The sequence below is a fragment of the Pygoscelis adeliae genome, unplaced genomic scaffold, assembly GCF_000699105.1.
Source record: "Pygoscelis adeliae isolate BGI_AS28 unplaced genomic scaffold, ASM69910v1 Scaffold318, whole genome shotgun sequence".
In the NCBI taxonomy this organism is placed as follows: domain Eukaryota; kingdom Metazoa; phylum Chordata; class Aves; order Sphenisciformes; family Spheniscidae; genus Pygoscelis; species Pygoscelis adeliae.
In genome coordinates this window covers 2,005,213-2,029,608 of record NW_008825430.1, presented here as the reverse complement: position 1 = coordinate 2,029,608, position 24,396 = coordinate 2,005,213, and the positions used below count along the sequence as shown (strand labels likewise).

The 24,396-nt window shown below is 44.5% G+C and overlaps 1 protein-coding gene across 1 annotated transcript in view; it reads right to left on the bottom strand.

The window, feature by feature from the left end:
• HOMER2 (homer homolog 2 (Drosophila)) overlaps positions 1-5,883 on the bottom strand; it is a 34,912-nt gene extending 29,029 nt beyond the window's left edge. Inside the window, exons 1-2 of the mRNA XM_009330981.1 lie at positions 5,786-5,883; positions 5,350-5,506 (exon numbers count right to left, since the gene is read on the bottom strand). Of these exons, the coding sequence (XP_009329256.1) occupies positions 5,350-5,506; positions 5,786-5,883 (255 nt within the window). The remainder of the gene's footprint in view (positions 1-5,349; positions 5,507-5,785) is intronic.
• Between the last annotated feature and the right edge of the window lie 18,513 nt (positions 5,884-24,396).

Genomic DNA, 24,396 nt, shown 5'->3' with positions numbered 1-24,396 from the left:
AGGCGATGTCGTGATCGCTTCTGCTGCACGTTATCACAAATCAGATCCATGAGGTCTTAGAGGCACAATTAAATGCTGCCACACCAACACAGGCCCCTGGCGAGGTACGCATTGCCAGAAGCCTTTTTTAATTCAGTGCCAAAAATTTTGTAACATCTAAATTACTTGGTAGGCTTTTCCTGAGAAAGAGTTGCTATTGGTTTAATGGCTGAATTTACGTCAATGAAAGAAAAAAAAAAGAACATAAAGAACTAGCCAGATGAAGGAATTTCATCTGTGCTACCATGCCCTGCAATTTTTTTCCTGTGAAAGGAAAGCTTCTTCAGTCTAAGAGTCACCTTTTGGCAAAATACTCTAGAATATTTTTAACAACTATGTCTTAAAATAAGTCCATTTCCACGGGCAAAGAAAATGATTTGTTTTGAGACTCTGAACACGGCACTGGAAGGACTCCGAATTTCCTCTCCGTGTGCCGAGGACACCTGCCTCCAGTCGTGAGAACAAAAAAGCGTAGTCATAAAGAGGTGGGCAGCTATTAAATTAGGTAGCAATTAGGACTGGTACAGGAACCAAGGAAGCCAGAAATACATAAAATATTAGCAGATTTACATATCACCCCTTCTGACCTCCCTAAATATCTGCTACCACATGCTGCTGGGGCTCTGTCCCTGCCAGCTTCGTTCCGCTCTGGAAATCATACTGTCCGTTCTTGCCGTGACACGTATATGTGCACATACATGCCACTTAATCAAACAGCTTCATCATACTATATAATGTACTGTATTCACTTTGGGGAACGTTATGTGAATACGGATTGGCAAAATTTGGCCCATATTCTTACTCTTACTAATTGCAATTTACTTCAGAAGCAGACCCACTGATTCTGTTTTCCCAGCACAGCAGTTTTTCTGGTTCTCTCTTCAAAACTTTCACACACTTATTCCCGACTTGGCTGCTGATCTTCAATATTCAAGGTAATTGTTAGGTAATGAACTCTTTTAAATGATCTAGCAACTGGGAATGAGTGTCAGCCCACAATTTTTTTTTTTCTCTGAAACACAAAGTCTTTGTTTCTGTATCATTAAGATCTATTAATCTTTTTAACCCTGATTTTAACTTTTTCTAGTCATCTGTTTAAGCATCTACAGAGACAACTTAGGACTGGCATCTGAGATGACTCTTGCTGTGTCACTTTTCTTTGCCGCTGCTGTCTCAGAATGTCTCATTGTACACTTTATTGCTGGCTATTAATTTTTAAGATAGCTTTATGTTCCTTATTAACAACTTAGTTCTCAAAAGATGAAAATGATGCTGTTGCAATCACAGGTTCTGTACAAATATAACATCTGAAAATGGGGCAGAAGATTGTTTCTGAGGGATTATATTTCCTACTTAAATTCTATACAGACACAAATTTCTCATCCTTTCACCCTTGCCTATATTGTTTGGATAACACATATTTCCAATTTTTAAAAAATAAGCAAACCCACCAACCAGGGCACTACCATGCATTAGTCCAGAGGATGACGGAGGATATCTGTCTGAGTAATTTTCATGCTTTCAAACTTTCTTTTCGCCTCTAAAAGGCGGAATAAAGTAGCTCACTTTTAATGAGGAGCTGAGTGTGTGGCTTTCCCCACACACTACACAGCAACCGGGCACTTATGAGTTCATGTTCTCCCTGCATCGACACCGTATTTTGTCATTTTTCAACAGGGTTGACTTTTGCCCACAACGCTGGGCACTTTCATATGGTGAAGTCTCTTGGCTGCCTCATTAACTCTGAATCGGTGTGCACCCTTGCATTTTACTGTATCATTTCCTCCAGCATTCATTATGCTGCAATTTAAACAGCCTCTGGCTAGAAACTTCTTAAAATGTCATGATGAAATTACTTTCTCGACAACATACAAGTCAATTATAATGTAATTAAAAGATATACTAATCTATTCCCTTGTTTGGTAATGGTATCTTGGTTAAGATCATCCAGTGCATATTTGTATGGTATTTGTGAAATCTTTTGCTATAAATTGTAAGCTACTGTCCACAGCACCTGTTTTTCTGTGAAAGACCCAGGAATTATAATACCTGTTCTCTTCTAGCTTTGCAAACACAAGGAATTGAAGTGGTACAAGCTGTTTTGAATCCAGGGTCTCCACTTTTCAGTGCTTGACTCCCCAGGCATTTCAATGGGTTTTTTTGTCATTAGGCTGGGAGGATTTGGAAGAAACCTGGCACCTAGAAGGCGTACGCTCTCGCCTGGCTTCCCTCCATCATACCGGCCTCCTGGTTTTCAGCACGAGGCTCTTGCATATCCCTCTGCAAGGGAAGAGTTAAGCTCCCTTGACTTCACTCTGCTCCCTACCTTTACCCTACTCCCTTTCTGTCCCATTTTCCCCTTTGCTGCAATGTCCGTCTTCACCACCTCTGCCTGTACCAGCCAGGCCCTCTGTCCTTCCCCACCACTTGGCAAATGGGTAAGGACCCGAAGGCAGCATCCTACTGTGCCAGGCAGCAGAGCCAAGGAACTCCCCTGCCCCTCCGCCAGCCGTGCTCACAAAATGAGTTCCCAATATTTACGCCTTTAAACACACAGGCTCAGCGGTTCCCTTAACCCCCCCCTTCAGCCCACTCCTAAATCCTCCCACTCCCCTCTGCCTTGCGGCACCCCTCCTCACGCTCCTGCGCCCCAAGGGTTTGGGGACGAGGGAGAGGGACTTGCCAGGAAGGAGAAGGGGACAGGCTACACTTGTTGGGAGAAGAGAGGATGGGGCTGAAGGACAGGGGACTGCAGAAGGTCCGGACCTTCAGGGACAGCAGCAGCAGCCTGAGGAAGCTACTCCTGCGAGAATCAGAGCCCATCGGGTTGGTGGTGCATCAGGAGGAAACTAAATACTCATCAGGTTGACGTTACGCAGCCTGCCCCGTGTTCTGCATGACAGCAGCGCTAACGGGTTTCAGCAGCCCTATGCTACTCCACATACTTGCAATTCAACATGCTGCCCAGAGTGATACGCTGAATGCCAAAAGTAAAATAAAGCTTATGCAAATGGGTACCGAACAATGTTTAAGTGAAGTGCCCTGTATTCTTGATCACTTTAAAATATTTTTATTGTTACTATGTAATGTCAACATAAGGCAAAACCCCCCCAAAATTAATCCAACAGCTGCATACAAGCTGGATTTAAGTGAGCTTTCCCCGCAAGCCAATGTGCATCGTATATGTTTGTCTAAAATAAACTGTTACAACAGCCCCTTTGCAATTGAGACGAGGGTGAAGAGTTGTAAGACATCTTTTGTCACCATCTTCCTTCTAGGGCCAAATCTCTTAATTTACTTGAGCTTCAGCTTTTTTGTCTTTAAAACAGAGATAACTTCTGCCCGCAGTGATGCCATGATGCTAATCCATCTGGTATTTGCCAACACACGGAAGACTTTGTTCTAATAAGTGAGATATACAGAAAGCAGGACGCCACCAACTGATGCTGTCTATATTCTTCCTCACAGTCCTACCCGGTTTCATTTTTGGCTAGAAAAGTAGGTCAAAACACTGAACAATAGTTGTTTGAGGGCGAAAAGCAACTTTTAACTTATTTGGGTATAAACATCCTTCTTTTTCCAAATCAGCACTCTTAAAATGGACAGGCAGGGTAACTGGGGACTCTCCAGAGGCGAGTGTGAAGGTAGCGTTTCTTCTCGACCTCTTCCTTAATCAGCGAAGGTTCAATACAAGAGGAATAATTGATGCGGCCAGCAATTCATTCTTGCTCGGGAAGCCCTGGGGGAGAATTTTAATCATGGAAAGCTCACCTTCTTCTGGGACATGCTAAAATGGGGGGGTGGTTCCTTCTGAATGCCTTTGGGGCAGATTACAAAGCAAAGCTTGGATGCCCATCTTGTTCTCGGCACACACTTTGCAGTTCTGGGCAGGACCTCTGGCTGTGGGCATACGCTGCCCCTGCAGCTTCCCCCTGCCACGGACAGTCATTACTTTCTTTTCATTAATTGGTCTTAATGCATGCATGCATGCACATCCACAAATCAAGCGACCCGCTGCTGCGAGTACAGCAGTTTTGGCTTGGAAGTCTTACTCGCCCGGCTTTGTAAAGCCAGCAGCCCACTACCACCAGCACCGGCTTTGCCCCAGCAGGAGCAGGAGTATCCATGGGGTGTAAGTAAATCGGGGGGAAATGGGGGGGGGGGGGCACAGCTTTCCCCAGCAAGTTGCAGGGGTTGTGTGTGCCGATCGCAAACCGAGGCAGCCGGGGCGGTTAGCTGGCGTTTCTGGAAATGAACACACCGGCACAAACAGCGTAATGAAGGTGATATAGTAATGCTGTACCGATGTCAATGAAACATTACCATCAATTTAAGCAGGCAGTATGGCTGATTTATAAGCCAATATATAACCCAAAACAGCACAGGAGATGTTTGGAAAAACAAGTATGTGAAATAGGCATGACAAATAGAAAAGCTTTATCAAGGGATGATTTCTGCGATATCTCTCTCCTAGGACAGCAATATTTTAACACCCTCATCCAAACAGGAACACAGATAAACCGGCTGTAAACTTGTCTCGTTACCCTGTGGTTGGCAGAAACGACCGATGATTTTTGTACAGGAACTTATACCTCTGACTGGGGGCTGCTAGGGGAAAGCAGTCACCTTACAGGTTACTTTGGAGGGACTAATCAGAGGGATAAAACTAGTCTGTAATAAAAACAGTCATCTGAGCAACCCATTCAATCCGACTGATTGGGATTCTTACAGGAAATACTTCAGCACGCTATCTGGTAATGCAAAACAAAATAAGAAAAAAAGAGTGAGGGGGGGAAAAGTCTTCGTGCCTGACCTGTCACCTAAGGCTGATGAACTCCAGTGCAAAAGCTGAAGGAAATTAAGTGCTAACCTGTGAACAGTTCAACCAGGCAAAAGTGAATATGCAGTTGGCATTTACATTAAAAGCTCTAGTCTGCACATATGAGTCTCCTCATTCCCTTTAAAAAGAACATTTTTTCACCAAAAAGGCCTCAGCCTTATCTACCTAACACGGGCGGTGGTTTTAGGTACTGTGCTACACACTCAATTTGGACACTTAAAGCTCTTGGCTCATTCAGATCGTGAAGTCAAACTAGTCAGAGATAAAATCAATTAAGTTTGGCAAAATCACTTTTAAGGTGCCCTGTGTTTTTCCAATTATCACTACAAGTGTCCATAACGGATTATATAAAAAAAGTATTTATGAACTTAAGTGCTTAATGTATCCCATCTACGTCTATCTCCAGCCAGGGCTGACAGTCACGATCCTCTCAGCACAGTAAACACGCCGGGATACCATCAGCCTCCTACCTTGGCTCCATCCACACTGATAATCCGATAGCTGTTTCTCGTGCTGTCATAGAAGTAGGAAACAGTTACAGCCTGCTTGCTTGCGGGAACCCAGTTCTTCTTCGTGCTGGGGTCAATTTGGAAGACATGGGCTCTGGTGGTGAAGATGGGCTGTTCTCTGGAATAGGGAGGGACAGGAGAAATGGATGCATGAGTCTGCGGAAGATGAAATGTCCCAGAAGCCCAGCCTTGACCAGGCGTGTTGAAAGCACAAGGCAGAGAGCGCCTGGCAAACCCCCAAGTGAAAAGGCAGAGCGGTGACGCTGCCGAGCCACGATCCAGCCTTGGGTACCTCTGCTCGGCATCGCTAAGTGACATTCAGCGCCCTAAAGTTACTGCCGTAGCCCAGGAAGCAATCGGCTTTTTCCCCCCCATGTTATACTAACTCGGTACCCACCTTTTCCTCCAAACATTTATTTCCAGGAAAGGACACTCACATGCATACTTTCTTTCCCCATCCACATATTTTGCCAAAAGCAACAACGAGCCCCCCATGGCTGGATTTCCTCCTGCCGCGCATTCCTGTGAACCGCTACCTACAGCCAGGGTTCCTCTCTGGATGCACCAAGGGCTCCAGGGACCTACAGGCACGGTATAATTACTGAAATATTAATCTCTATCCTTAGAATCCCACTGTTCTGTGGATGCGCATGAAAATTTAATCAGATGCAAAACCAGTCAATCATCCTGGGGAGCGAGGGGGAAAAGAAACACAACCAAAACCCTGTGTTGATATATATTGCCTTCCAGCTCAGCTCTCAGTGGACGACGTACTGCCCCTGACACCCCGATCCTAAACACCAGCCCTCCTCGGATGCTTTTTCTCATCAAGAAAATTATGCACGCAGCGGAGGGGTTTTGTTTTACCTTCAGCACGTGACAATGCAAATCACATGTAAAAGCAGAGAAGATGCAGGACGAAAAGAACAAAATGTGATACACACAAAGTCATCTAGGTTGAAGATCAGCATTAAGACTTACTTAAAGGCCATAAAACTAAATTCACTTCCAAATATACCTTAAATCCAAGTTTAGAAGTAGAACTGAACTGCAAATCAAGCTCTACTGTGCTTTTATATACATTTTTATGCTTCTAGTTCTTAAAAGCTACAGTATATAACAGTCTATATTAAGTGTACCACTGAATATATTCTTATCACATACAAAATATTATCTCATGAATAGTTGCTTTTGACAGAATTATGACAGGATTCAAAAACAATTGTACTACAATAGAATTACCGCCCAAAAATGTTTACCACATGGAAACTGAAAAGGCTGCCAGGATGAATTTTGCACAAAGCAAATGAAAAGAGGTAGGTGAAAGGCCAGGGAGATCTCTCGCTCTCATATGCTATTCTTTCCTAATCATATAAATAATTCTCTTCTATTATTCTCGGCCCCATAGTTTTGGAACTGTTTTCATTAAGATTTCTATAATCTTCAGCGCCTTGTATTTTTAGAACAGATCAACTTGAGGTACTGTATACAGGAACTGTATCAAACATCACACATGATCTTGACCGTTGCAGTTAAATTAAAATCGAGGGGAGTAAATTTACAAATATCAAGCAGACAAAGTGATTTAAGTGTAGAATTAGCTCAGGAAAGATGGAGTGAGCTTGCAAAGCCCAGCAAGGCCTCAGGAGGGAGAAAATGAAACGACGGTTTTCTCCTTGCAAGGCATATGCAAAGTTTTACATTTTTCCAGGGGCTGCCATGCAGGTTTCTGGATGGACAGCTGTGCTGAACCCTGTAAAATCCTTGCATGAGATAAATTGAAATTACAATGGGACTGTTGTGTTACAGCTGTGAAAGAGTAGCATTTGCTTCAGCTCTTCCTTATCAGTAACTCACCGAACCTGACTCTCATTTCACACGCTAAAATCGGTGCTGTCCTCAGCTGGGAGGAAAGAAGGGGCAGGTCTCTGCAACATTTTTAAAATATTTCCATCATCCATTACACAGGATTAGCAGTGTAACACCCACGAAGGTCGTGGAGTTTGTTTGCAATAAGGAACGCAGGGAAGGGAAGTTTCCCCCAAGCTGCTTACTCTTTTACTCTAAAAATACGTACTTTCCCTGCGTGAAGAATAATTTTGAATTTATTTCACCTTTTACTTAGCTTTATATTTTTAGTGGATTCTACTAATAATTGTTTTCGCTAACGGTAATATGACCGATATATGGCAGTCTAAACTTTCAGAATTTTCCTCCACGCAAACCTATTTCACAAACAACTTTAACTCCGTTAACTCATCTTAACAATACCAGAAAACACTGTTAAAACTATGCCTGGCCTCTCTGCAGCAGGAGCAGTAAGCATATAAAGTAAATCGGGAGATAATAAAAGTAGAATGAAGGGAAACACTATCTATCTCCATTTTTCAGGAGTCTTGTAGCAGCTACCGTTGTCAACAGGAGCTGTATACATGCATCCAAGTGGATAAATTAATAGATAATGAAGCTCAGAGCTTGAGATAGCCATCTAGCCGTTCATGTGGGGCTTTTATTAAAAAGTAAAGGCAAAACCTGACTATGTTTCTAATCCTTATGATTATTAAACCAAAAAAAAGTGCATTTTGTCTTCCTGGGTTCAAACAGCAGCCCTATCGCTCACAGTGATAGGGTGCTAGTTGATAAATTATTTAAAAAAAAAAGGAAATGTGATGTGTAAACTTAAGCATTTTAACTCATTCAGGATAAGTGAGCTGTTGCCCTTCCGTTGAGACTCACATTTGGAAGAGGCAGGAGGTTGCTCTCCACATATGCCTTTGACCTTTCTGCCACAGGTGGCTCTACAAGGCAGCAAAGCCCCAGGACTGATTTTGGACCCCCTGGGGCAGACGAAGCGCTCCCAGGACACAACCTCCTGGAAGGATTTCCCAGTGTTGGCTCGTAATAATTAAGAAAAGAAGATGCATTTCCGTGGCCGTGCCTGCCCTGCTGCCGCACTCCCGGCTGCCGAATCCACCTGCAGGTCTGCGCTCGGCTGTTACCCCAAGGAGCCCAAACCCATCAGCCGGGCCCGTGAGCCGGCACCACCGGCACTGGGAGCCGGTGCCACCACGCTTTCCCTCACACCATGGCGGGTTGGCAAAGCCAACAGCGTTGACAAACTAACGCGTTGGGCAACTCCGGGGGGTGGAGTTTTAAAGGTGGGGGGGGGGGGGGGGAATATCCTCCTTCATTGCATCCCAAACTCCTTTGACCAGTGGAGCACACACAGGCAACTATAAAATTGTTGCACTCAATTTTCAAATGAAATGCTGAATTAGACACTTTTAAAACACTTACCACAGCCTTACAGAGCTCCAAATTGAGAAGGATTATTCTACGTTACTCACTTGCAACTTTTGACACTCAAGAAAGCATTCTACTGATAGAGGAATGACTTTGTTTTCCAGGGTTTCTGCCCTTTTCAGTTTACCAGAGACTTATCAAGTTTTATGCTTAAAACAACAGCACAGCTGACCTGAAATTCCCACAGCACACCCCGCGTCGTTCGAGCCCCCATAAGCTGGTTGTTACGAGAGACTGCCAGTTTGCCCGGGGAGGCAGGGAGCAGTGGCGCTGCCAGCCGGGCTGCGGACTCGTAAATCAGAAGACAAAGAGAATTTATGAATGTTTAAAATCTCATGAATTTTAACCAAAGTTGTTAATGATTGATTAAATAATCTTAAAAAAAAAAAAATCTGTTTAAAAATCAATTTGACAGTAACATCCACTGTCTAGAGTAAAACTGCTTCAAAAGTAGCAAATGGAGACCTAAATTACAGCTAATAGTTCTTTGTTTAATAATACAGATTAAGACAGAAAACGCACTTTGATAAGCTTTTTTTATTATTAAACATGGCCAGCATGTTTTATAAATATGATTGCAATTTTCAAGTCCTGTTCTTACGCATTTAGTTGACTTTTAATTTCCGTCCTTGTGTCATACGAGACAAATCTCAAGTAAAAAACAATCATTCTCCATTAATGTAGAAATATGTCATAAGCCTTTCCTGAAGAATTTAAAAAGCAAAACCCAAGACCCTGGAGCTAACTAACTGCATCCACAGCTGTGTGAGATACAGTATCACCTTCTGGTTAATATATGACCATGCCAAATTTTATAAGTGTGTGACTAGCTGCAAGCCATGTGTTTTATATTACTCTTCCTAATCAACGGGAATGAGCTCTCACTTAGGAACAGTTCAAATTATTGAATTCAAAGTTCCTTGTGTATCATCTGAATCATGAGCACAACCAGTGATTTAAATCACTTCAGCTGTGAAGAGCCTTTGCTGACTGGCAGCCAGCACTGTAAGGGCTGTGGGATACCGGTGGCTGATGGAGCCGTGGCACGGCGAGCCCTGGCTGGGCGGCCAGCCGGCACCTGGGAGAGCCCTTGCCCCCGGACCCCAGCCACGTGCAGGGCCACGTGGAGCCGGCTCCGGCTCCGAACAAGGCACTGATGGTGGGAACGCTTCTGCACTGGAGCAATCTTTTTTGGTCGTAAATACAACACAGTGACTCATGTGGGTGCCTGCGTGATCGGCGCCCAAGTTCTTTTAAACGTGCAAAGTGTCCAGTGCACATCGGGCGGACGCGCTGACCGAGCAGTAAATAGAACAAAGCGGCTCCTTTACTTGTTGTAGGCTCTGGAACATCAAACATATTTGTAACAGGAGTTCTGTTACCACCAGAGGCAAAACCACTGTTGGCACATTTTGCTAAAACTTTCATTAACAGATCACATAAAATTTCTGGGATAAGGATTCCTAGTTTACAGGACAGGATTATTTGTGCTCTCCCCACACCAATACTAGACAGCTTTGCACTAACTGCCTAATTTACCAATCGGAATAAATATATTTTTTAAAAGAACACGTCCTCATATAGCTGCCATTTGGTGGAGGATGCACATGCCTGCAAGACAGCGCGTCAGCGTAGTTTTTGGAACGTGGTGCTTCCTGCTACAGGCCAGCGTCACGCACACGCTGGGGTTTATACTACCTGACAGCGCCAGCAGATCTGCAGTGATTTGCTATAACAAGCATTAGCTAATGAGGATCTTTCAAGAAAGAAGAAGAGTAGGTACGAACGCAAAATCCTACATTGTGACACACCCCCCAGCACTGATCACGATACAAAAAATTTTAGTTGCCAAACGCAACGTGATAAACTTGGTGTCAATAGTTATTTGGATTGAGCATCGCTACTACTGCCTGACAGTGCAATAACAATTAGTTCTTTGAACTAATCCTTTATGTCTGTCTTCACACGTAATGTAGTTTGGAGTGCCATTTGTATTTATTTATGATAATTCAAGAATAAGCAACGCTGCTGAAAAGCGGAGTGCTGTCCCCACAGCACCCCTCCCCAGGCATGGCCAGCTGCGCACGCACGGCTCTCCCACCGGGCCACCCGGCACCCGCCCTCGACTCCTGCGCGAAAGCGGGACGGTAACGACGCCAGCTCCCAAAGCCACCGAGCACTACCTGTGCCTCTGACTTCTCAAAAATGCACTAGTGCCTTCGGTCCCAAACAAAACTGAATAAATATATCCTGCCCCTTGGAAACAGCAAGCTCTCCAGTCACTCCTCCAAGACCCCAGCAGTCAGCAAACGTCCCCCTTCAGCCGGCAGCAGTGCCGGCACCGGGGGTCCCCATGCCTCGGGGTGCGCGGCTGCTGCTGCCTTGCCTTTCTAGATTTTACTGTTGCGTGATGGCCCCCGAGTTCACGGATGGAGATTTTTCTCCTATTTGAAATACTCATCTGGATGAAAGTCCAGGCAAGTAATGATGCCTAAAAATTACCTGTGAAAATACTGTTTCATCTACCTGTAACACTACTCACCTGTTCATACACACACATCTCAAACTTTAAAAAACCACCAACCCCCAAGTAAAGGCAGATCTCTGATGAGGGATGTAACTGCTGTGGGGAGCAGCTACAGTTCATGGTGTCGCACATGGTAATCAGCACACCGGTTGCAGTTTATACACAAAATTAGTTTTTGCTCAAAGCAAAAGAGAGAGTCCACTATCCTCCAGCCTGTTACCTCCACATATTGAAGGCTCGTGCCATCTTGGATCAAATCTTTCCAGGAAGCAAAAAACCACACGAATTAGCTTCTTAATGATGACTGAGGACGAAGTCGGAGGACCCCTCCTTGCCCCACTGCACACACTCCAGTCAAGACAAGCGCATCCCCCTTATGCTCGCCACAAACAAAGCAAATTCAGCTGTCTCAGCCCAATTCCCTGAGATACTGTAACCTCAACATCCATCACTGCCCAGTTCATGGCTGGGGTCAGGGACCAGGACGGCAGGCTGGGCCCAGTCAGCACGGGCAATACACAGAGTTGGGGGGAGGCGAACGCTAAACCTGCACGTTTTACAGATGTGGTAGCAGCAAACCGGCATTACGAAAGCAGGCAGCTTTGCTCCCTTCCCGAATTGGCATATGCTAGTGAATCCAGGTCATTCAGATCTCATCAGCTGCGACAGGCAGGTTCTGGTGCCGGCTGCCAGCGTACACAACCAGCAGAAGTGAAGAGCCTGTTTCAACTTGCAAGGGTGCAAAACCCATAGCGTGAAGCAAGCAGGTGGGTAATGGCTCCATTTTACACCTGAGGAAACAGCCATCGAGAGTGAGATGGCATCCCGGGATAACAGAGCCAGTAGCAAGCCTGGAAATAAAATTAAATCGCCTCATTTCCTCTCCCTAGCTTTGCTATCGCTATCACTGCAGGGCAGTTTTATACCAGATCATCTACCCAGGGAAGTTTTTGACTACGTGAATTTAAAAGGCTAAATCAACAGCTGAATATTCACCACTGAGCAAAAGAGACTACTGTAAAAATTAACAGTCTTTACAGACCAGAGAGAAGCTATCGGTGGATTTAATAACTGCTCCTACATGATGTGGAGGAAGGTGGGTCAGGATGCCAGCCCTGCAAACCACCGGCCTGCGGCCAAGCACTGGTGGCCAGATGCGGCTCTGCCCAGAGCTGCTCGGCTTTGCAGACCTGGGCAGCTCCCGTTTGTCCTGCAATGCAAACAGTCCTCCTCACTCCGGTATTTCCATAGCAAAAATTACTTGGAAGGATGGAGAAGCAACCCTGAGCAATACAGGACAGAAAGGGCGAGCACAGAGAAAAGAGGAAGGCCTTAATATCTGTTGTACACGAGGGATGGGAGAACTGGCCCAGAGCGACAGGCTGGGCTAGCAGGGGACAACTGCCGTCGGTTTTTACTCTTCTTTTTTCCCTCTGTAAAAAAAATAAATATGTGGGCACCCCTTAACTGCGTTTGTCAGTACTCTGCTAGCCAAGCCCTGCGCTCCCGGGTGGTGTTCCCTGCTGCGGGGTGGAACTGTGGGTACATAGAAGGGTTACAGGGAACAACTGAAAAACCCAGACTAGTAGGACAGAAATTACACCGTCCCTTAAAAAAAAGAGAAAACAAGAAAGAGAAACAGCTATTTTTAAAATATAATTTACTCAAAGTCCTTCTTTTCAGTCTTTCAGCTGCTGAAATTCCTATTTTGTAGGCAGACTGATCTCCTCACGATGAGGTTGAAAAGAAGTGCTGAATCTGGCAGCAATCGAGGGCAAGCTCATGCAACCCGTTCAAATAACCACAGCCACGATTCTCTGGTGCCCACTTTATACTAGATTAGATATCAACTCACCTGCAGAAATATATGCAATTCATGCAAAAAATCCATCTTTTTAGCTCTCTTCTTTTACAGGCATTATTATTTCAACAGAATGTAATTAGCAAAAGTGCTTCTTGCATTTGTAGGAAACATAATAGTTCCAGTTACTTAGACAGAAAAAGTTAAGAAAAAAAAACCTAGCTAGCCAAAGAGGAATTTTCTGTTAAAAGCACAGACGGTAATTAAATTCATTTTTGATTTGCGGCTGCTTAAGTCCAAAAGAATAAATCTTGAGGTCAAAAGCTCCGGTATGAAAATCATTGTAATATCCGTGAGGTCTCACAATACCATTATGCCTTTATGAAGTCACTATACAAATTACAAGGCTTAACTTGGGCAGTGAAAAAGCTCACACTTTATTTTTGGGCTATCTCCAGATGGCTATTAACCTTTCAAGACACTGTGAATAAACACTCGTGCATAAGTGACAGGAACTGAGAGGACCCTGAACTAATCCTCCACAGCTAAGGTTATTGATTAGAAAAAAACAAGTCGAGGCATGCGAGCGTGAAACTGGTTGTGTTACTGTGATTATTTCAGAGATTTTTCCTGAGGAGACATTGAAAGAGGAGCCATAAATTTGCAGCCCCGGTAATGTTTACACAGCCTCCCATTTGCATAGGGATAAATTCAAACCCTATTAAACTGAAAAAAATACCCGTACTCCGTTTACCCCCAGCACCTCTCCTACCCTTGTTGACAAGTGAGGCTGCATCAGCACATAAACAGACCCCCAAAGCCTTCCTATTTCCCTGGATCGGTTAAAAATTACATCCTCTGGGTTGGCCCCAGCTCCAGTAGAGTTAATACTTTTAGCACAGCCTCCTCTGTGGCACAATGTTTGCATTGTCATATTTCAGCGAGAGATTGCCATTGTAAATTGAACGCGTAAATCTTGGAGCAGAGAGCACAAGTCTGTCGGGGAGGGAGAGCAGCCTCCCTCTGCGCCTTGCCCGCTGCCAGCAGCCCCCACCCAGAGAGAAACCCAGGAAAACACCGGGTTTGTTACAACTCCCCAGGCTCTGGCTCACAGACCTGCCTGCGCGCACCAAAATTTACCCCGTGCAGCTGGTGTTAGAAAGGATGACGCGCCGGCACGCACTAGCCTTGCATTTTACATGTTGGGGGCCGCTCTGGAAAGCTCTCGGCGAGATCCTCCGCCGCAGCGCAGGGAGGCTCGAGCAGGAGGGACCCCACAGGAGCTCATTACGGTGGGGTGTGCACAGGGCTGAGCCGGCCCAGGGGTACCCCATGTGCGGGAAACACTCAGCTCACCCCCATGGGGCACGCATCGGCCTCTGCTCCTGTCAGAGCAGCCCAACCAAATCCAAACGAAACCACAGCTCTGCACCACCGTGAATTTTCTCATGCACAGGTAAAACACCATGGGGGTTGGCTGGTTTGTTTTACAAAGGAGAAGTAAGGAGCCAGCGTACAGATCTGAAGTGTCAAGCTCCTCGAGCACCATCCAAATACAAGAGGCAGCGTTCCTCAGAGCCCTCACCCGCCCCGCAAGCGCTGCCCAGGAGCCCCCAGCACTGGCCTTGCTGGGGGGAGATGAGGTGCCAGCAGCTCCAGTCGCTCCTGGGCCTCCTCACCCCACATCAGATACCCATCCAGAGTTAGCATTGGTGAGGAATGATCAGAGAGTAGAAAATAATGTAAACACAATGTTGGAGGAAGACAGTAATTTATTTTGCATTTGTAAACCAACAGGAAAATCCTTTAGCATGCTAGTGGAGTCTTTATTGTTCTTATTACTAATCCTTTGCACTACGTCTGCTGTGTGGTGGAAGGCTGGGGATACTTCGAGGTTGTGTGCGCTATTTGGTGTTTATTTAGAAAATGAAGAGATTAAATGTCAGCGAATATATGACCAAAATATGTCGTACCTACAAACCTAAGATTGAAGTGAAAGACCACGTGTGTGTGTGTTTGTGCATGTAAAACCCGCTGACACCACCAGGGCAGCATCCTTACGTTTAGGACTTTTTCTTCTCCCGTGCTATAGGAATTTGCATGGCAGATGAGGTTATCTTTGCACAAAGAAATCTGAAAAGTTGATTTTAATCAGTAGCATAATCAAAGCCTCACTATTGCAAAATATGATTAAACACTCCATTATTTCAAATGCTACAGAACTAAGCGGATCCTTGGAGGGGAGTACTTTTGTGCACGAATCCATGCATGTAATTATCGATATGCTTTCCCATACCCTATTCAAATGCTCTCCTCTGGGGCTTTTCTTCCACTTATACTAGGGGGGAAAAGAGCCAATCCGTTCAGTTTAAAGAACAAGTTGTATAACTCTTTTTGATCTACTGCCTAAAGGATCAAATAAGGAATTCTACCAACTGTAACGTCAGAAGAAAATGATAGGGCTTTGCTTGTCCCGGTGGCCGCCACCACCACGTGCAGGCAGCACAGGCAGGGCACGGCACACACCCTGTGCTGGGTACCCACTGTGACCGGAGATGCTGCCAGAGCACCTGGGCTAATAAAACACTCCGGTCTGAACGCTTTATTAGACAGCAAGAAAAAGGGTGCCAACTGATGGTTTAATACAAGGATGCATGCCTTTAATGAAACTTAAGCATGTAAAAATGAAAAGCAATCAAAGAATAAGCAATTTACTCCGTAAGGGATTAGCAAGATGCAAACCAATGCCCACGCTGGCTTTCGGTACATGTATCAACTTGCCCGTGCTGAAACAGCACCGGGCCAGCAACAGCACTGCCATGTTTAAACAGATCTGTTGCTACGAGCCTCCTTCTAGAGCAAACCATCTAGAAGGCAAAAATCACCAAATGTAGTCAAGACCACCAAAGATGGTGTATCAAGAACAGCAAGGAGAGGTTCCAGTGCGAGCGCATCGCCTGTGCTCACAGCCAGGAACCCCACAGCTGCAGTCGGGAAACGGGAAGGTGTTGGGCACAAACGAGCACGGCTAAAGCCAGTGTCATTCCCCACTCAATGCAGTTTAAATTAAACTATCTGGAAAAAAGCCAATTTCCATTTTCTGGTGATATTCTGACTAATAGAATCAACAACCAGAGTATTTTGGTTGCTTCTAGCACACAGGCAGCACCTCTCTAAGGAACTGGGGGACGTGGCTCTTGAAGCTAATATATTTACTAGCAGCCAATAAGATCACGGAATGACACATTTCTTCTGCTTCAAGACAAAAATACAAAGGAAATTTCTAATGCTATTCACTTTAATCTTTAAAAATATAACACCATCTGTTGCCATCAGATTTACAGTACAGATCTCAGATATGTACATTTCTTTGTTGGTATAAAAAGCTGTCAGCAACCCCAGCGCAAAAGTGATCCTCTGGTAATCTCCCGAGCTTCAGAGAGAAAAACTACTAAATCTGAAAAACTTAACCAACAGGTTATACATGAGAAAAACAGTATCTACAAAACAAAAGAACCCCACTAGTCCCTTTGCCACAAAAAACCCCACACCAGTGAAAACACAAAACTAAACCCTTACAACCTGCTAACACCACAGTAAAGCAAACTGCGCGTACTTGCGGGTAATATTGGGAGGAACTTATCCCAGAAATTCCTGAACCTCAGCGGCCCCCTATTTCGGATCCCCGCAGTCCTGCTCCCTCGGCACTTCTGATTTCTGCATGCCAATGCCTCCAACTTTGTGGGTTACGCAAGGTACAGGTTATACGAGGTGTGGGCTATGGGAGGATTTAATTTCAAGTATCAGCATTTTTCATGCGATGCAGGTTCCATAACTATGGGCTATAATGCAGAAATGCGAGGGGGGAAAAAAAAAAAAGACATTCTCATGTCAGCAGAGTCTCAAAAATTAGTGTGGGCTGGCTGAAAATTTGTAGAATAAACAAAACATAGCACACATTCTTATTATAAACTTATTACGCAAGATGAGTCCGGGCAATATGTAAACCCAAATAAAAAGTTCGAGTTATTTTCTGGGTATGCATTAGCCATTACAAATCTAACCCAAGTTTTAAGGAGGCTAACAGCCCTGAGCAGCCAAGCTAGGACACCCGCCAGGGGCTAGCTCTGCAGCAGCACTCAAAAGTCAGACCCCTTATAGTGTCAGATCATTAGTAATTTTAAAATAAAAAGGCCTTGACCTTATTTCAAAAAGTTATTCACTCTGCTGAAGAGCCATCTTCTCACTTCTCTGAAGTCAAACAAGAAACCCTGGAAGAATAAAATCTTACCTGTATGATGCTAATGGTCACATTTCTCATGTTTCTAACATTTAGCTTTTTGTGCCTTGGAAGTTAATACAACAGGAGAGGATTTAATAATAATTTTTTCCCCTGTGACATACTCCGTCCTGCTGGTATTTCTTGATTGAAAGACTGCAAGTAAACCTGGCTTTGCCTTATAAAATTAAGGTCTGCTAGACATAAAAATCCAATTAGTGCTACAAAAATTAAGGCATAGCATTTCCTCAGTCTCATTACACCAATATAGACTTTTTTTTTTCTTTCTGTCAAGGGTGAAGGACACAGCTGAACGACGTGATTTTTTCTGTCTCATTTATATATTGATTTTAATAAGGCCAGACAGGTAGGCCTATACAAATGCTGATTCTGTCAGCAGCCAAAGTTGCCAGGACTGTGAATATTGTCACTTATAGATTGATAAATGGCCTACATGGACTAATTGTATTTCAGCATCTCTGGACAGATGGCAAATCTTACAGCCATATGGTGATTATTTCCACTGCGCTGAAAGTATATTAACACTTACCAAAATGTTTAAAGTGATGAGACGATCTAAAATAATTTTCCCATGAACTGGGATAAAAATGACGGGCTCGGGTGGGCCGGCACACCGGGGTTGGGCTCTCTCCCAGGATTCCCTTTCGGTGCAGGCTCAAGGGCCTGCGGGTATCGCACAGTTATTGACGAAACCGGCTGTGTACTGGGTCCTCAGCTGGAGTACAGCGATGCTGTGACAGCCAGGGGATAACAAGCCTCATTTTAGCTGTTCTGTGTTGCCCTTATTTAGTTGCCACTATTTGCTGCTCGATAGGCGGGCTGCCCTGTGAGCTGGCCACGCTGATACATATACTTTCTTTTCCTGGTATTTTTTTTTTCTAAATCCTTCTCTGCTCTCTGGCTGAAAACACATTGAAGTTTTTGTCCTATTTTTAAAGGTAGCCACGTACCCAACCCTGCCCCATGCAAATGCAGTGGAGGACTGCCCAAGCCACGGACAGTAGGGTCTCTGGAGCAGGACTATACTACATGCATATACTATATGCATTTAGCTGCCCCCACGTCTGCTCCCAAAAGAGGAATCAACTGCGAGAGGACAGAACTATGCCCCAGCAATCCTGTGAAACAAAACAAACTGGCTGGATGGCGACCAGAGGCTCATCCTGCTCACTGCCGACTGGATAAGCCATTGCTAAGTTCTGCAGTGCTACTTCAGCATGAAGCCGGTAGCTCATCGTATTTACCAAATGCAAACAAAGCACTCGATGGATAATACGTCAGGCTGACACGCGTCCCAGATGACACAATCTGCTTATGGCTGTGTCCCTTACTAATACTTTTGCTGTGGGGCTTTGAACCTTTTATGAGATTTATGGAGCAGTGAATTCACCCTTCAAAAGAACGGGAGAGTACATGCAGGAGACCCGATCCTCTTCTGCTCTAAGCTACCGCGTACTTATACCAAACAAATGTGAGCAAAATCAGCTCAATAAATTCTAGACAGACTTTTATGCTAGAATAATAACCAATATTACACAATTTAAATAATTTTTTGCTTCATTTTCAGAACAAGATTCTGAACGTTTATTTGTTTTAAAATAGGATTAAAAATCATGTCCTGCATTCCGCAGTAATTTGTTTTGAGTGCACTCTCATGGTAGGAGATTCCTTGCTGGTGGAGGCAGATGCCTCCCTTGCTGGGGGAGAAAAAAGTTTATGCACCAGTTTCTTCTATTTGCCATAAGTAAAATATAGCAAGTCAAGAGCTAGAAACTGCACTCTTCGTAGTCCCTGTGATCTAAAATTACTGCCTGGTGTTAGTATGCAGAATGGATCAAGTACTCTCAGCCACTGAGGATAAGGTGCCAATTGGTGAGAAATTCTTACTATGCTTTTTGCACGTTCACACTTTAGCACCCTAAGAATTAAATCGATTTGACTTGTAAGGCCTCTATTACTGATCTAAACACAGTTTTCTTTTAGTGAGCTTTACTACCCCTGAAAGGCAGCAAAAGAGCATTTCAGTTGCCCATTTCTCCTTAGACAACCCAGACTAGCCCTGTGTTTTTCCACGTGCCTCCCCAGCCAACGCTTTGACCCAGGCTCAGAGCTGCTGCCGCCCCGGGCACCGGCCGGGCTGTCCTCCCTGCAGGGAGCCGCGGCAGCTCCGATGTCACCGCGGGGCAAGGAGGAGTGCCAGAAGGAGACGGGAAAAGAAAAGAAAGGGAGGAAAAGTAACTTAGATCCAAGGTGCAAAGTTTGGACCACCCTGTTTAACTCATGGAAGTCGAGTCATTCTTTTAAGGAATAACAGGCAGCACTGAGCCATCCCAAATCGTTCCCAGCAGTTGTGTGTCTATTTTCTCTTCTGGCCAATAATTCAGAGGTCATCCCATAAAGCAGTTGACGAGCATAAACTCCTTCCAGTACAACCTCGTGTCACTTATGCTAATTTAACAATTATTTGAAAACATGCTGCAAATCAGTGCAATGTTACTTTGATATTTCATGGGAGAAGCCTTAGAGTCACACAATATTGTGACGTCCTTAAGGACAAGGATGCCACTTCATAAGGCAGGGAGGAGGGACCAAACAGGGAATGCGAAGTGGATTAGACATTTTGATTCCGTTCCAAACTCTAAGCTTAAAATATAAAAACTTTGGCAACTTCTCCCCCATAGAATTTGAAATGCTAATTTCTAACTCAATGGAGAAAAGTTCTTGCAAAGAAAGATCTGAACAATACATATGCAGGATTACTGCTCTGAGACTGAAAAATTCAGAACAGACCTTCCCTGTAGAGGGAAAAGCAGGTAGCCACACCCGCAGGAGAAGTGTTTACCCCAGGCTTCACGAGGAGCTCAGTCCAGCCGAAGAAGGAAGCCCTCCCCACAGCCCTCTGCAAAACCACAGGCTTTGCAGAGAAGTCTGCGGAGGCAAAGCATGGCGAGAGATTGTTGGGAGCATCAGGCTGCATACGACTAAGTCCTTGAAAGCTGATGCATCTTCCATAATATGCAATTATGAAGGTCTCAACAAACAGATGCTCAGAACTTTCTGTCCGGGGAATGTCTTTGAGGATTGCACGGAAACTTTAAAGACATTATTTGTCATTCGGATCTCTCAAAAGACAAAGTGGAATTTCACATTACGCATAACACCCATTCCCCTGCTCCAAAGCACAGAGGAAGGTGGAAGAGGCACAGAGGGAAAGGAAAGCTCCCCGAGGAACCACGGACTCAACGCACGCTTCTGGATTTGCCCAGGAGGAGGTGAGCAGCCTCCCTATCTACCCCAAATAACTCCCAAACCAACAGCTCCCTTTCCGCAAGGTGGGATCTGACCCTTGCTCCGCAGCTATTGTGTTTCATTGTAACTGAGGTTAGAGATTCAAGCTTTTAATTGAATTTTCTTGAATTGGGGTGGGTGTAGTGAAGTGTCAGATCCCTGTTCTCAGTCAAGCCAGTTTCTGTTCATCTTTCTGTTCATCATAAACTGAATTAGACCCCCTTTTTATGTATTAGCATTTTTAGAAGATCCCTTAAATACAAGTTTATAAAGACCACCTCTGTAAACAACAGGTAACAGAAAATTAGCTATCTCCTGTAATGGACCACATAAGTGACAAACAGCTGTCAAACACAAAATAAAATAATCATGAAAAGAGAGAGCTCTCATTCGCTTGTGTGCTGTGAAGTTTTAGGCAACTAAGTCTCCTTTATTGTTTCATAAAAGAGTAAGTTTCTCCCTGTCCCAGCTGGAGGAGGGGGGATTATTATGACAATCATTGGATTATACATGTACATAAACAGAGTCCAAAGATGCTTTTATCTCCTCATTGTATACCCAAGGGCAACGGTTGTGCCCTTGGGTGTACGTTGCGCCCATGAGCACCTCGGGGCTGCCCTGTCTGGGCAGAAACCTCCTGGCAGGTCAGGGAGGAGTATTTCATCTTCGGGGCTACCAGGGGTTTGGACTATGTGAAGGTGTAAGAGGTGGGGGCTTCACCTGGAGGGGCAGTTCATAGGTACATCCTCATTAGAGATGGGGCGATGTCAAGGCAGAGCGAGGGGGACAACTACGCTGTTGCCACCTTTGCACTGGTGTCTGAACCACCCACCAGAACAGAGCTCCTGCCTCGTCTTCAGACATCACCATCTCTGAAATAAACAATAATAAGGTGTTAGACTCTCCCCAGGTTTACCCACGCATCCTCCAAGCAGCCCAGAGCCCCAGTGCAGCCCCGAGTGCTGGTCGGTGACATTTTGCACGGCTCCTCTCAGAGCATTTCTCCTGTTTTTTTCAGATGGTCTCATTGACGGTTTTCAATATCACAAAACAGATCACATGTTCCCGCTTAAACAACTGCAGGGAGACATTTTAGATGTGTGCAACAGATTTATAGTGAGAAGCTGGAATACAAAAGCTCGATAAAACCAGGGAATGAAACAAAGGCAACAACAAAGCGTCGCTGTTATATATTACAGAGCAACTCACCAAAAGCGAAGAACTTGATTCAGTCACTGCAATGCAATTAATATGAAGGAGAGAGAGTGTGCATCTTGAAGTACGATGTTTTCGAAAGGAAAAGCCTTGCTGAATGCTCCCAGCTCTGGCTACACTACCTGTCCTTCTTCCAGGGATGAAACAATCAGTAATGAATACTGAAAATAAGATGCTCACACCGCCACATAATAAAATTAACATTTCCCTTCAGAGCCATGCCCAATTCAAATTTTATATTTTTGTTTCCCTCCCCAAAATACAGTATTCCATACCTGATGAGGATCTACTGCAAAGCGCTAAGCAGAGGCAAACAAGTATTTATACAGTAAGTACTCATACACACCATTTCACAGTCCACAAGGAAGGATCCTCAGTACAACTAGAAGTAGCTTCAGGAAAAAATATTGTACAAGCTGGCTACATATTTTTAGACATACTCCGAAGAGGCCTTTGCTGTCTTGCTGCACTGATGTACTAAACCTCACCTGATAAGAATGCAGTTCCAGGACGACTTCTATTATGATGCAAATGCTAACAGGGAACAACACCTAGCTGCTCTGGAGGGCTCGCTCAGGCCCCTTGATGTGTAGGCAGAAGACTGCAACTTCTACAGCAAATTTCTTTTTGAATCGCAGCAGGGTTGGAGTTTCTAAATCCTGTAGGCTGCAGTGAAACTTCCAGACGGAAAGAAAACAGTTTGGCACTTCAGAAATTCTTACAATCTTGCATTTTGATAAGCCACGTCAAATAAATAAAATCAGACTGGTGTGTGGGGGAGGCAGGAAAGGAGGATGCGTTGCCACTGAAGTGAACAAGCTTTGCACGGTACCCAGCAGTCACTTCTGCTCACACCTCCATTGCCAGGCCCTCTTTCCCCTGTGTCAAATCTGCTCGCTCTTCTCCATGATAAAGCCACAGTTGTTTTGCAGCTAAAGCTCCCAGTCTTGCCAGCCTTCAACATGAAGCCCACAAATCCTAGAACACCTACACAGCAGAGCCTCCTGCTCCCCTATGAGTCATTAAGCAGGCTGTCCCGCTTGGTGATGTCATCCAGCAACATCCATTTTTTTAAACAAATCCTAAAACGCCTCGAGCATCAATTATTTAAAATATTATCTTCATTTTAATCCTGACCCCAATGGCAAAATTACCATTATGAAGCATTTCCAAGTGATGCAAGAGGGCCCAATAGCCTCTAATAGTTGCTACGTCAATCAGGAGTAAGCAGCCAGCTACTCCTGTCACACATGAGCTAAGCACAGAGCATCCAAGCCAGCAGCAGCGGGCAGATTTCTCTCTTACAAACAGGCAGAGAGCAGCTAGGATGTGTCATCAAAAATATAATCAAAGATCAACCGCATCATCCAATCTCATCTTGTACATTTTGCATGAGTACATATTACACAACCCCTACTCACACTGTCTCTAACCTGTGCTGGGTGATGTGCGGCTATGGCGCAGCGGTAACCTTCCCTGATACTAATGGTCTATTCCCTGCCTAATTGCTCTTGCCATTAAAAGAGCTTCTTTAATGCTCAAGCATAAACGCTTCCCGTCTTCGTTTGAAGACAGTGCCCTTGCCACATTCTGAGATTTAATAACAGGATTGTCAGCTATTTACAGTGTACAGCTGAATTATCGGAGAAACATAGTTGAAATACGTGCCCCTAAGCACATTTACATCCTAAAGAGCCACGAACAAAACACGGTATAAACAAGTCACACGCTGTGTTTGCAGTGCACAAAGTGCACAAACGCGATGGACAGCATTCAAGGTGAAAGCAGGCAGAGATTTGACCGTGTAGCAACCTTCAGGACCGAGGACCTTCCCACTCTGCACACGCCCTATCACAAAGTCAACAGGAAAACCAACAGCTGATTCAAAATGCTTACACATCCTTAAATATACGTTAATGGCTGAGGCTATCTATTGTAGGCACCGCATTAATAGAGCCAAATGAATGAATAAAATGCATACACAGCACTGCAGAAAACCTAGATGCAAAACCAGGCTGCTGCCCTTGCTCTTGGGGTCTCAGCAAACTCATTGCTCCTCTCTGCCTGTTTCAGTCCTGCTGGGAATATGCTTGAACAGTTTCAGACACTGTCAGATCCTGAAGCAGTTAAAACTACTTTCAGTTTAAAGGAACTGAACATCAAATAATTCTTTTTAACATTTCAAATGATGCCTTTGTTATCAGGAGACCTACTCACCAGCCTCTTTTCAAATAGAAAGAAGGGCTTGAGGGACATCCCAGCTTCGTGGAGGATATTTTATTTATAAGTTTTTTCTCTAGTGATAATCAAATTAACAGTGGTAATTAATTAGGTTAGTAGCTGAAAGCAACTTGCCTGTGATCACTCTCCTAGCATAAAGCTTTATTTCTCTTCACTCTTTCTACAGCATTGTCTACATGAGCAAATTTTGCTGAAATTTGCACCAGGCACTCAAACTAGTTGTGGTACTGGCAGATTTTTTCCTATTGTAATTTGCTGAACTTATCTCTAGCAGACCCTGCAATTTTTTTCTTAACCCACTGTATCTTTCATGCCAATCATTCCTTCATCATT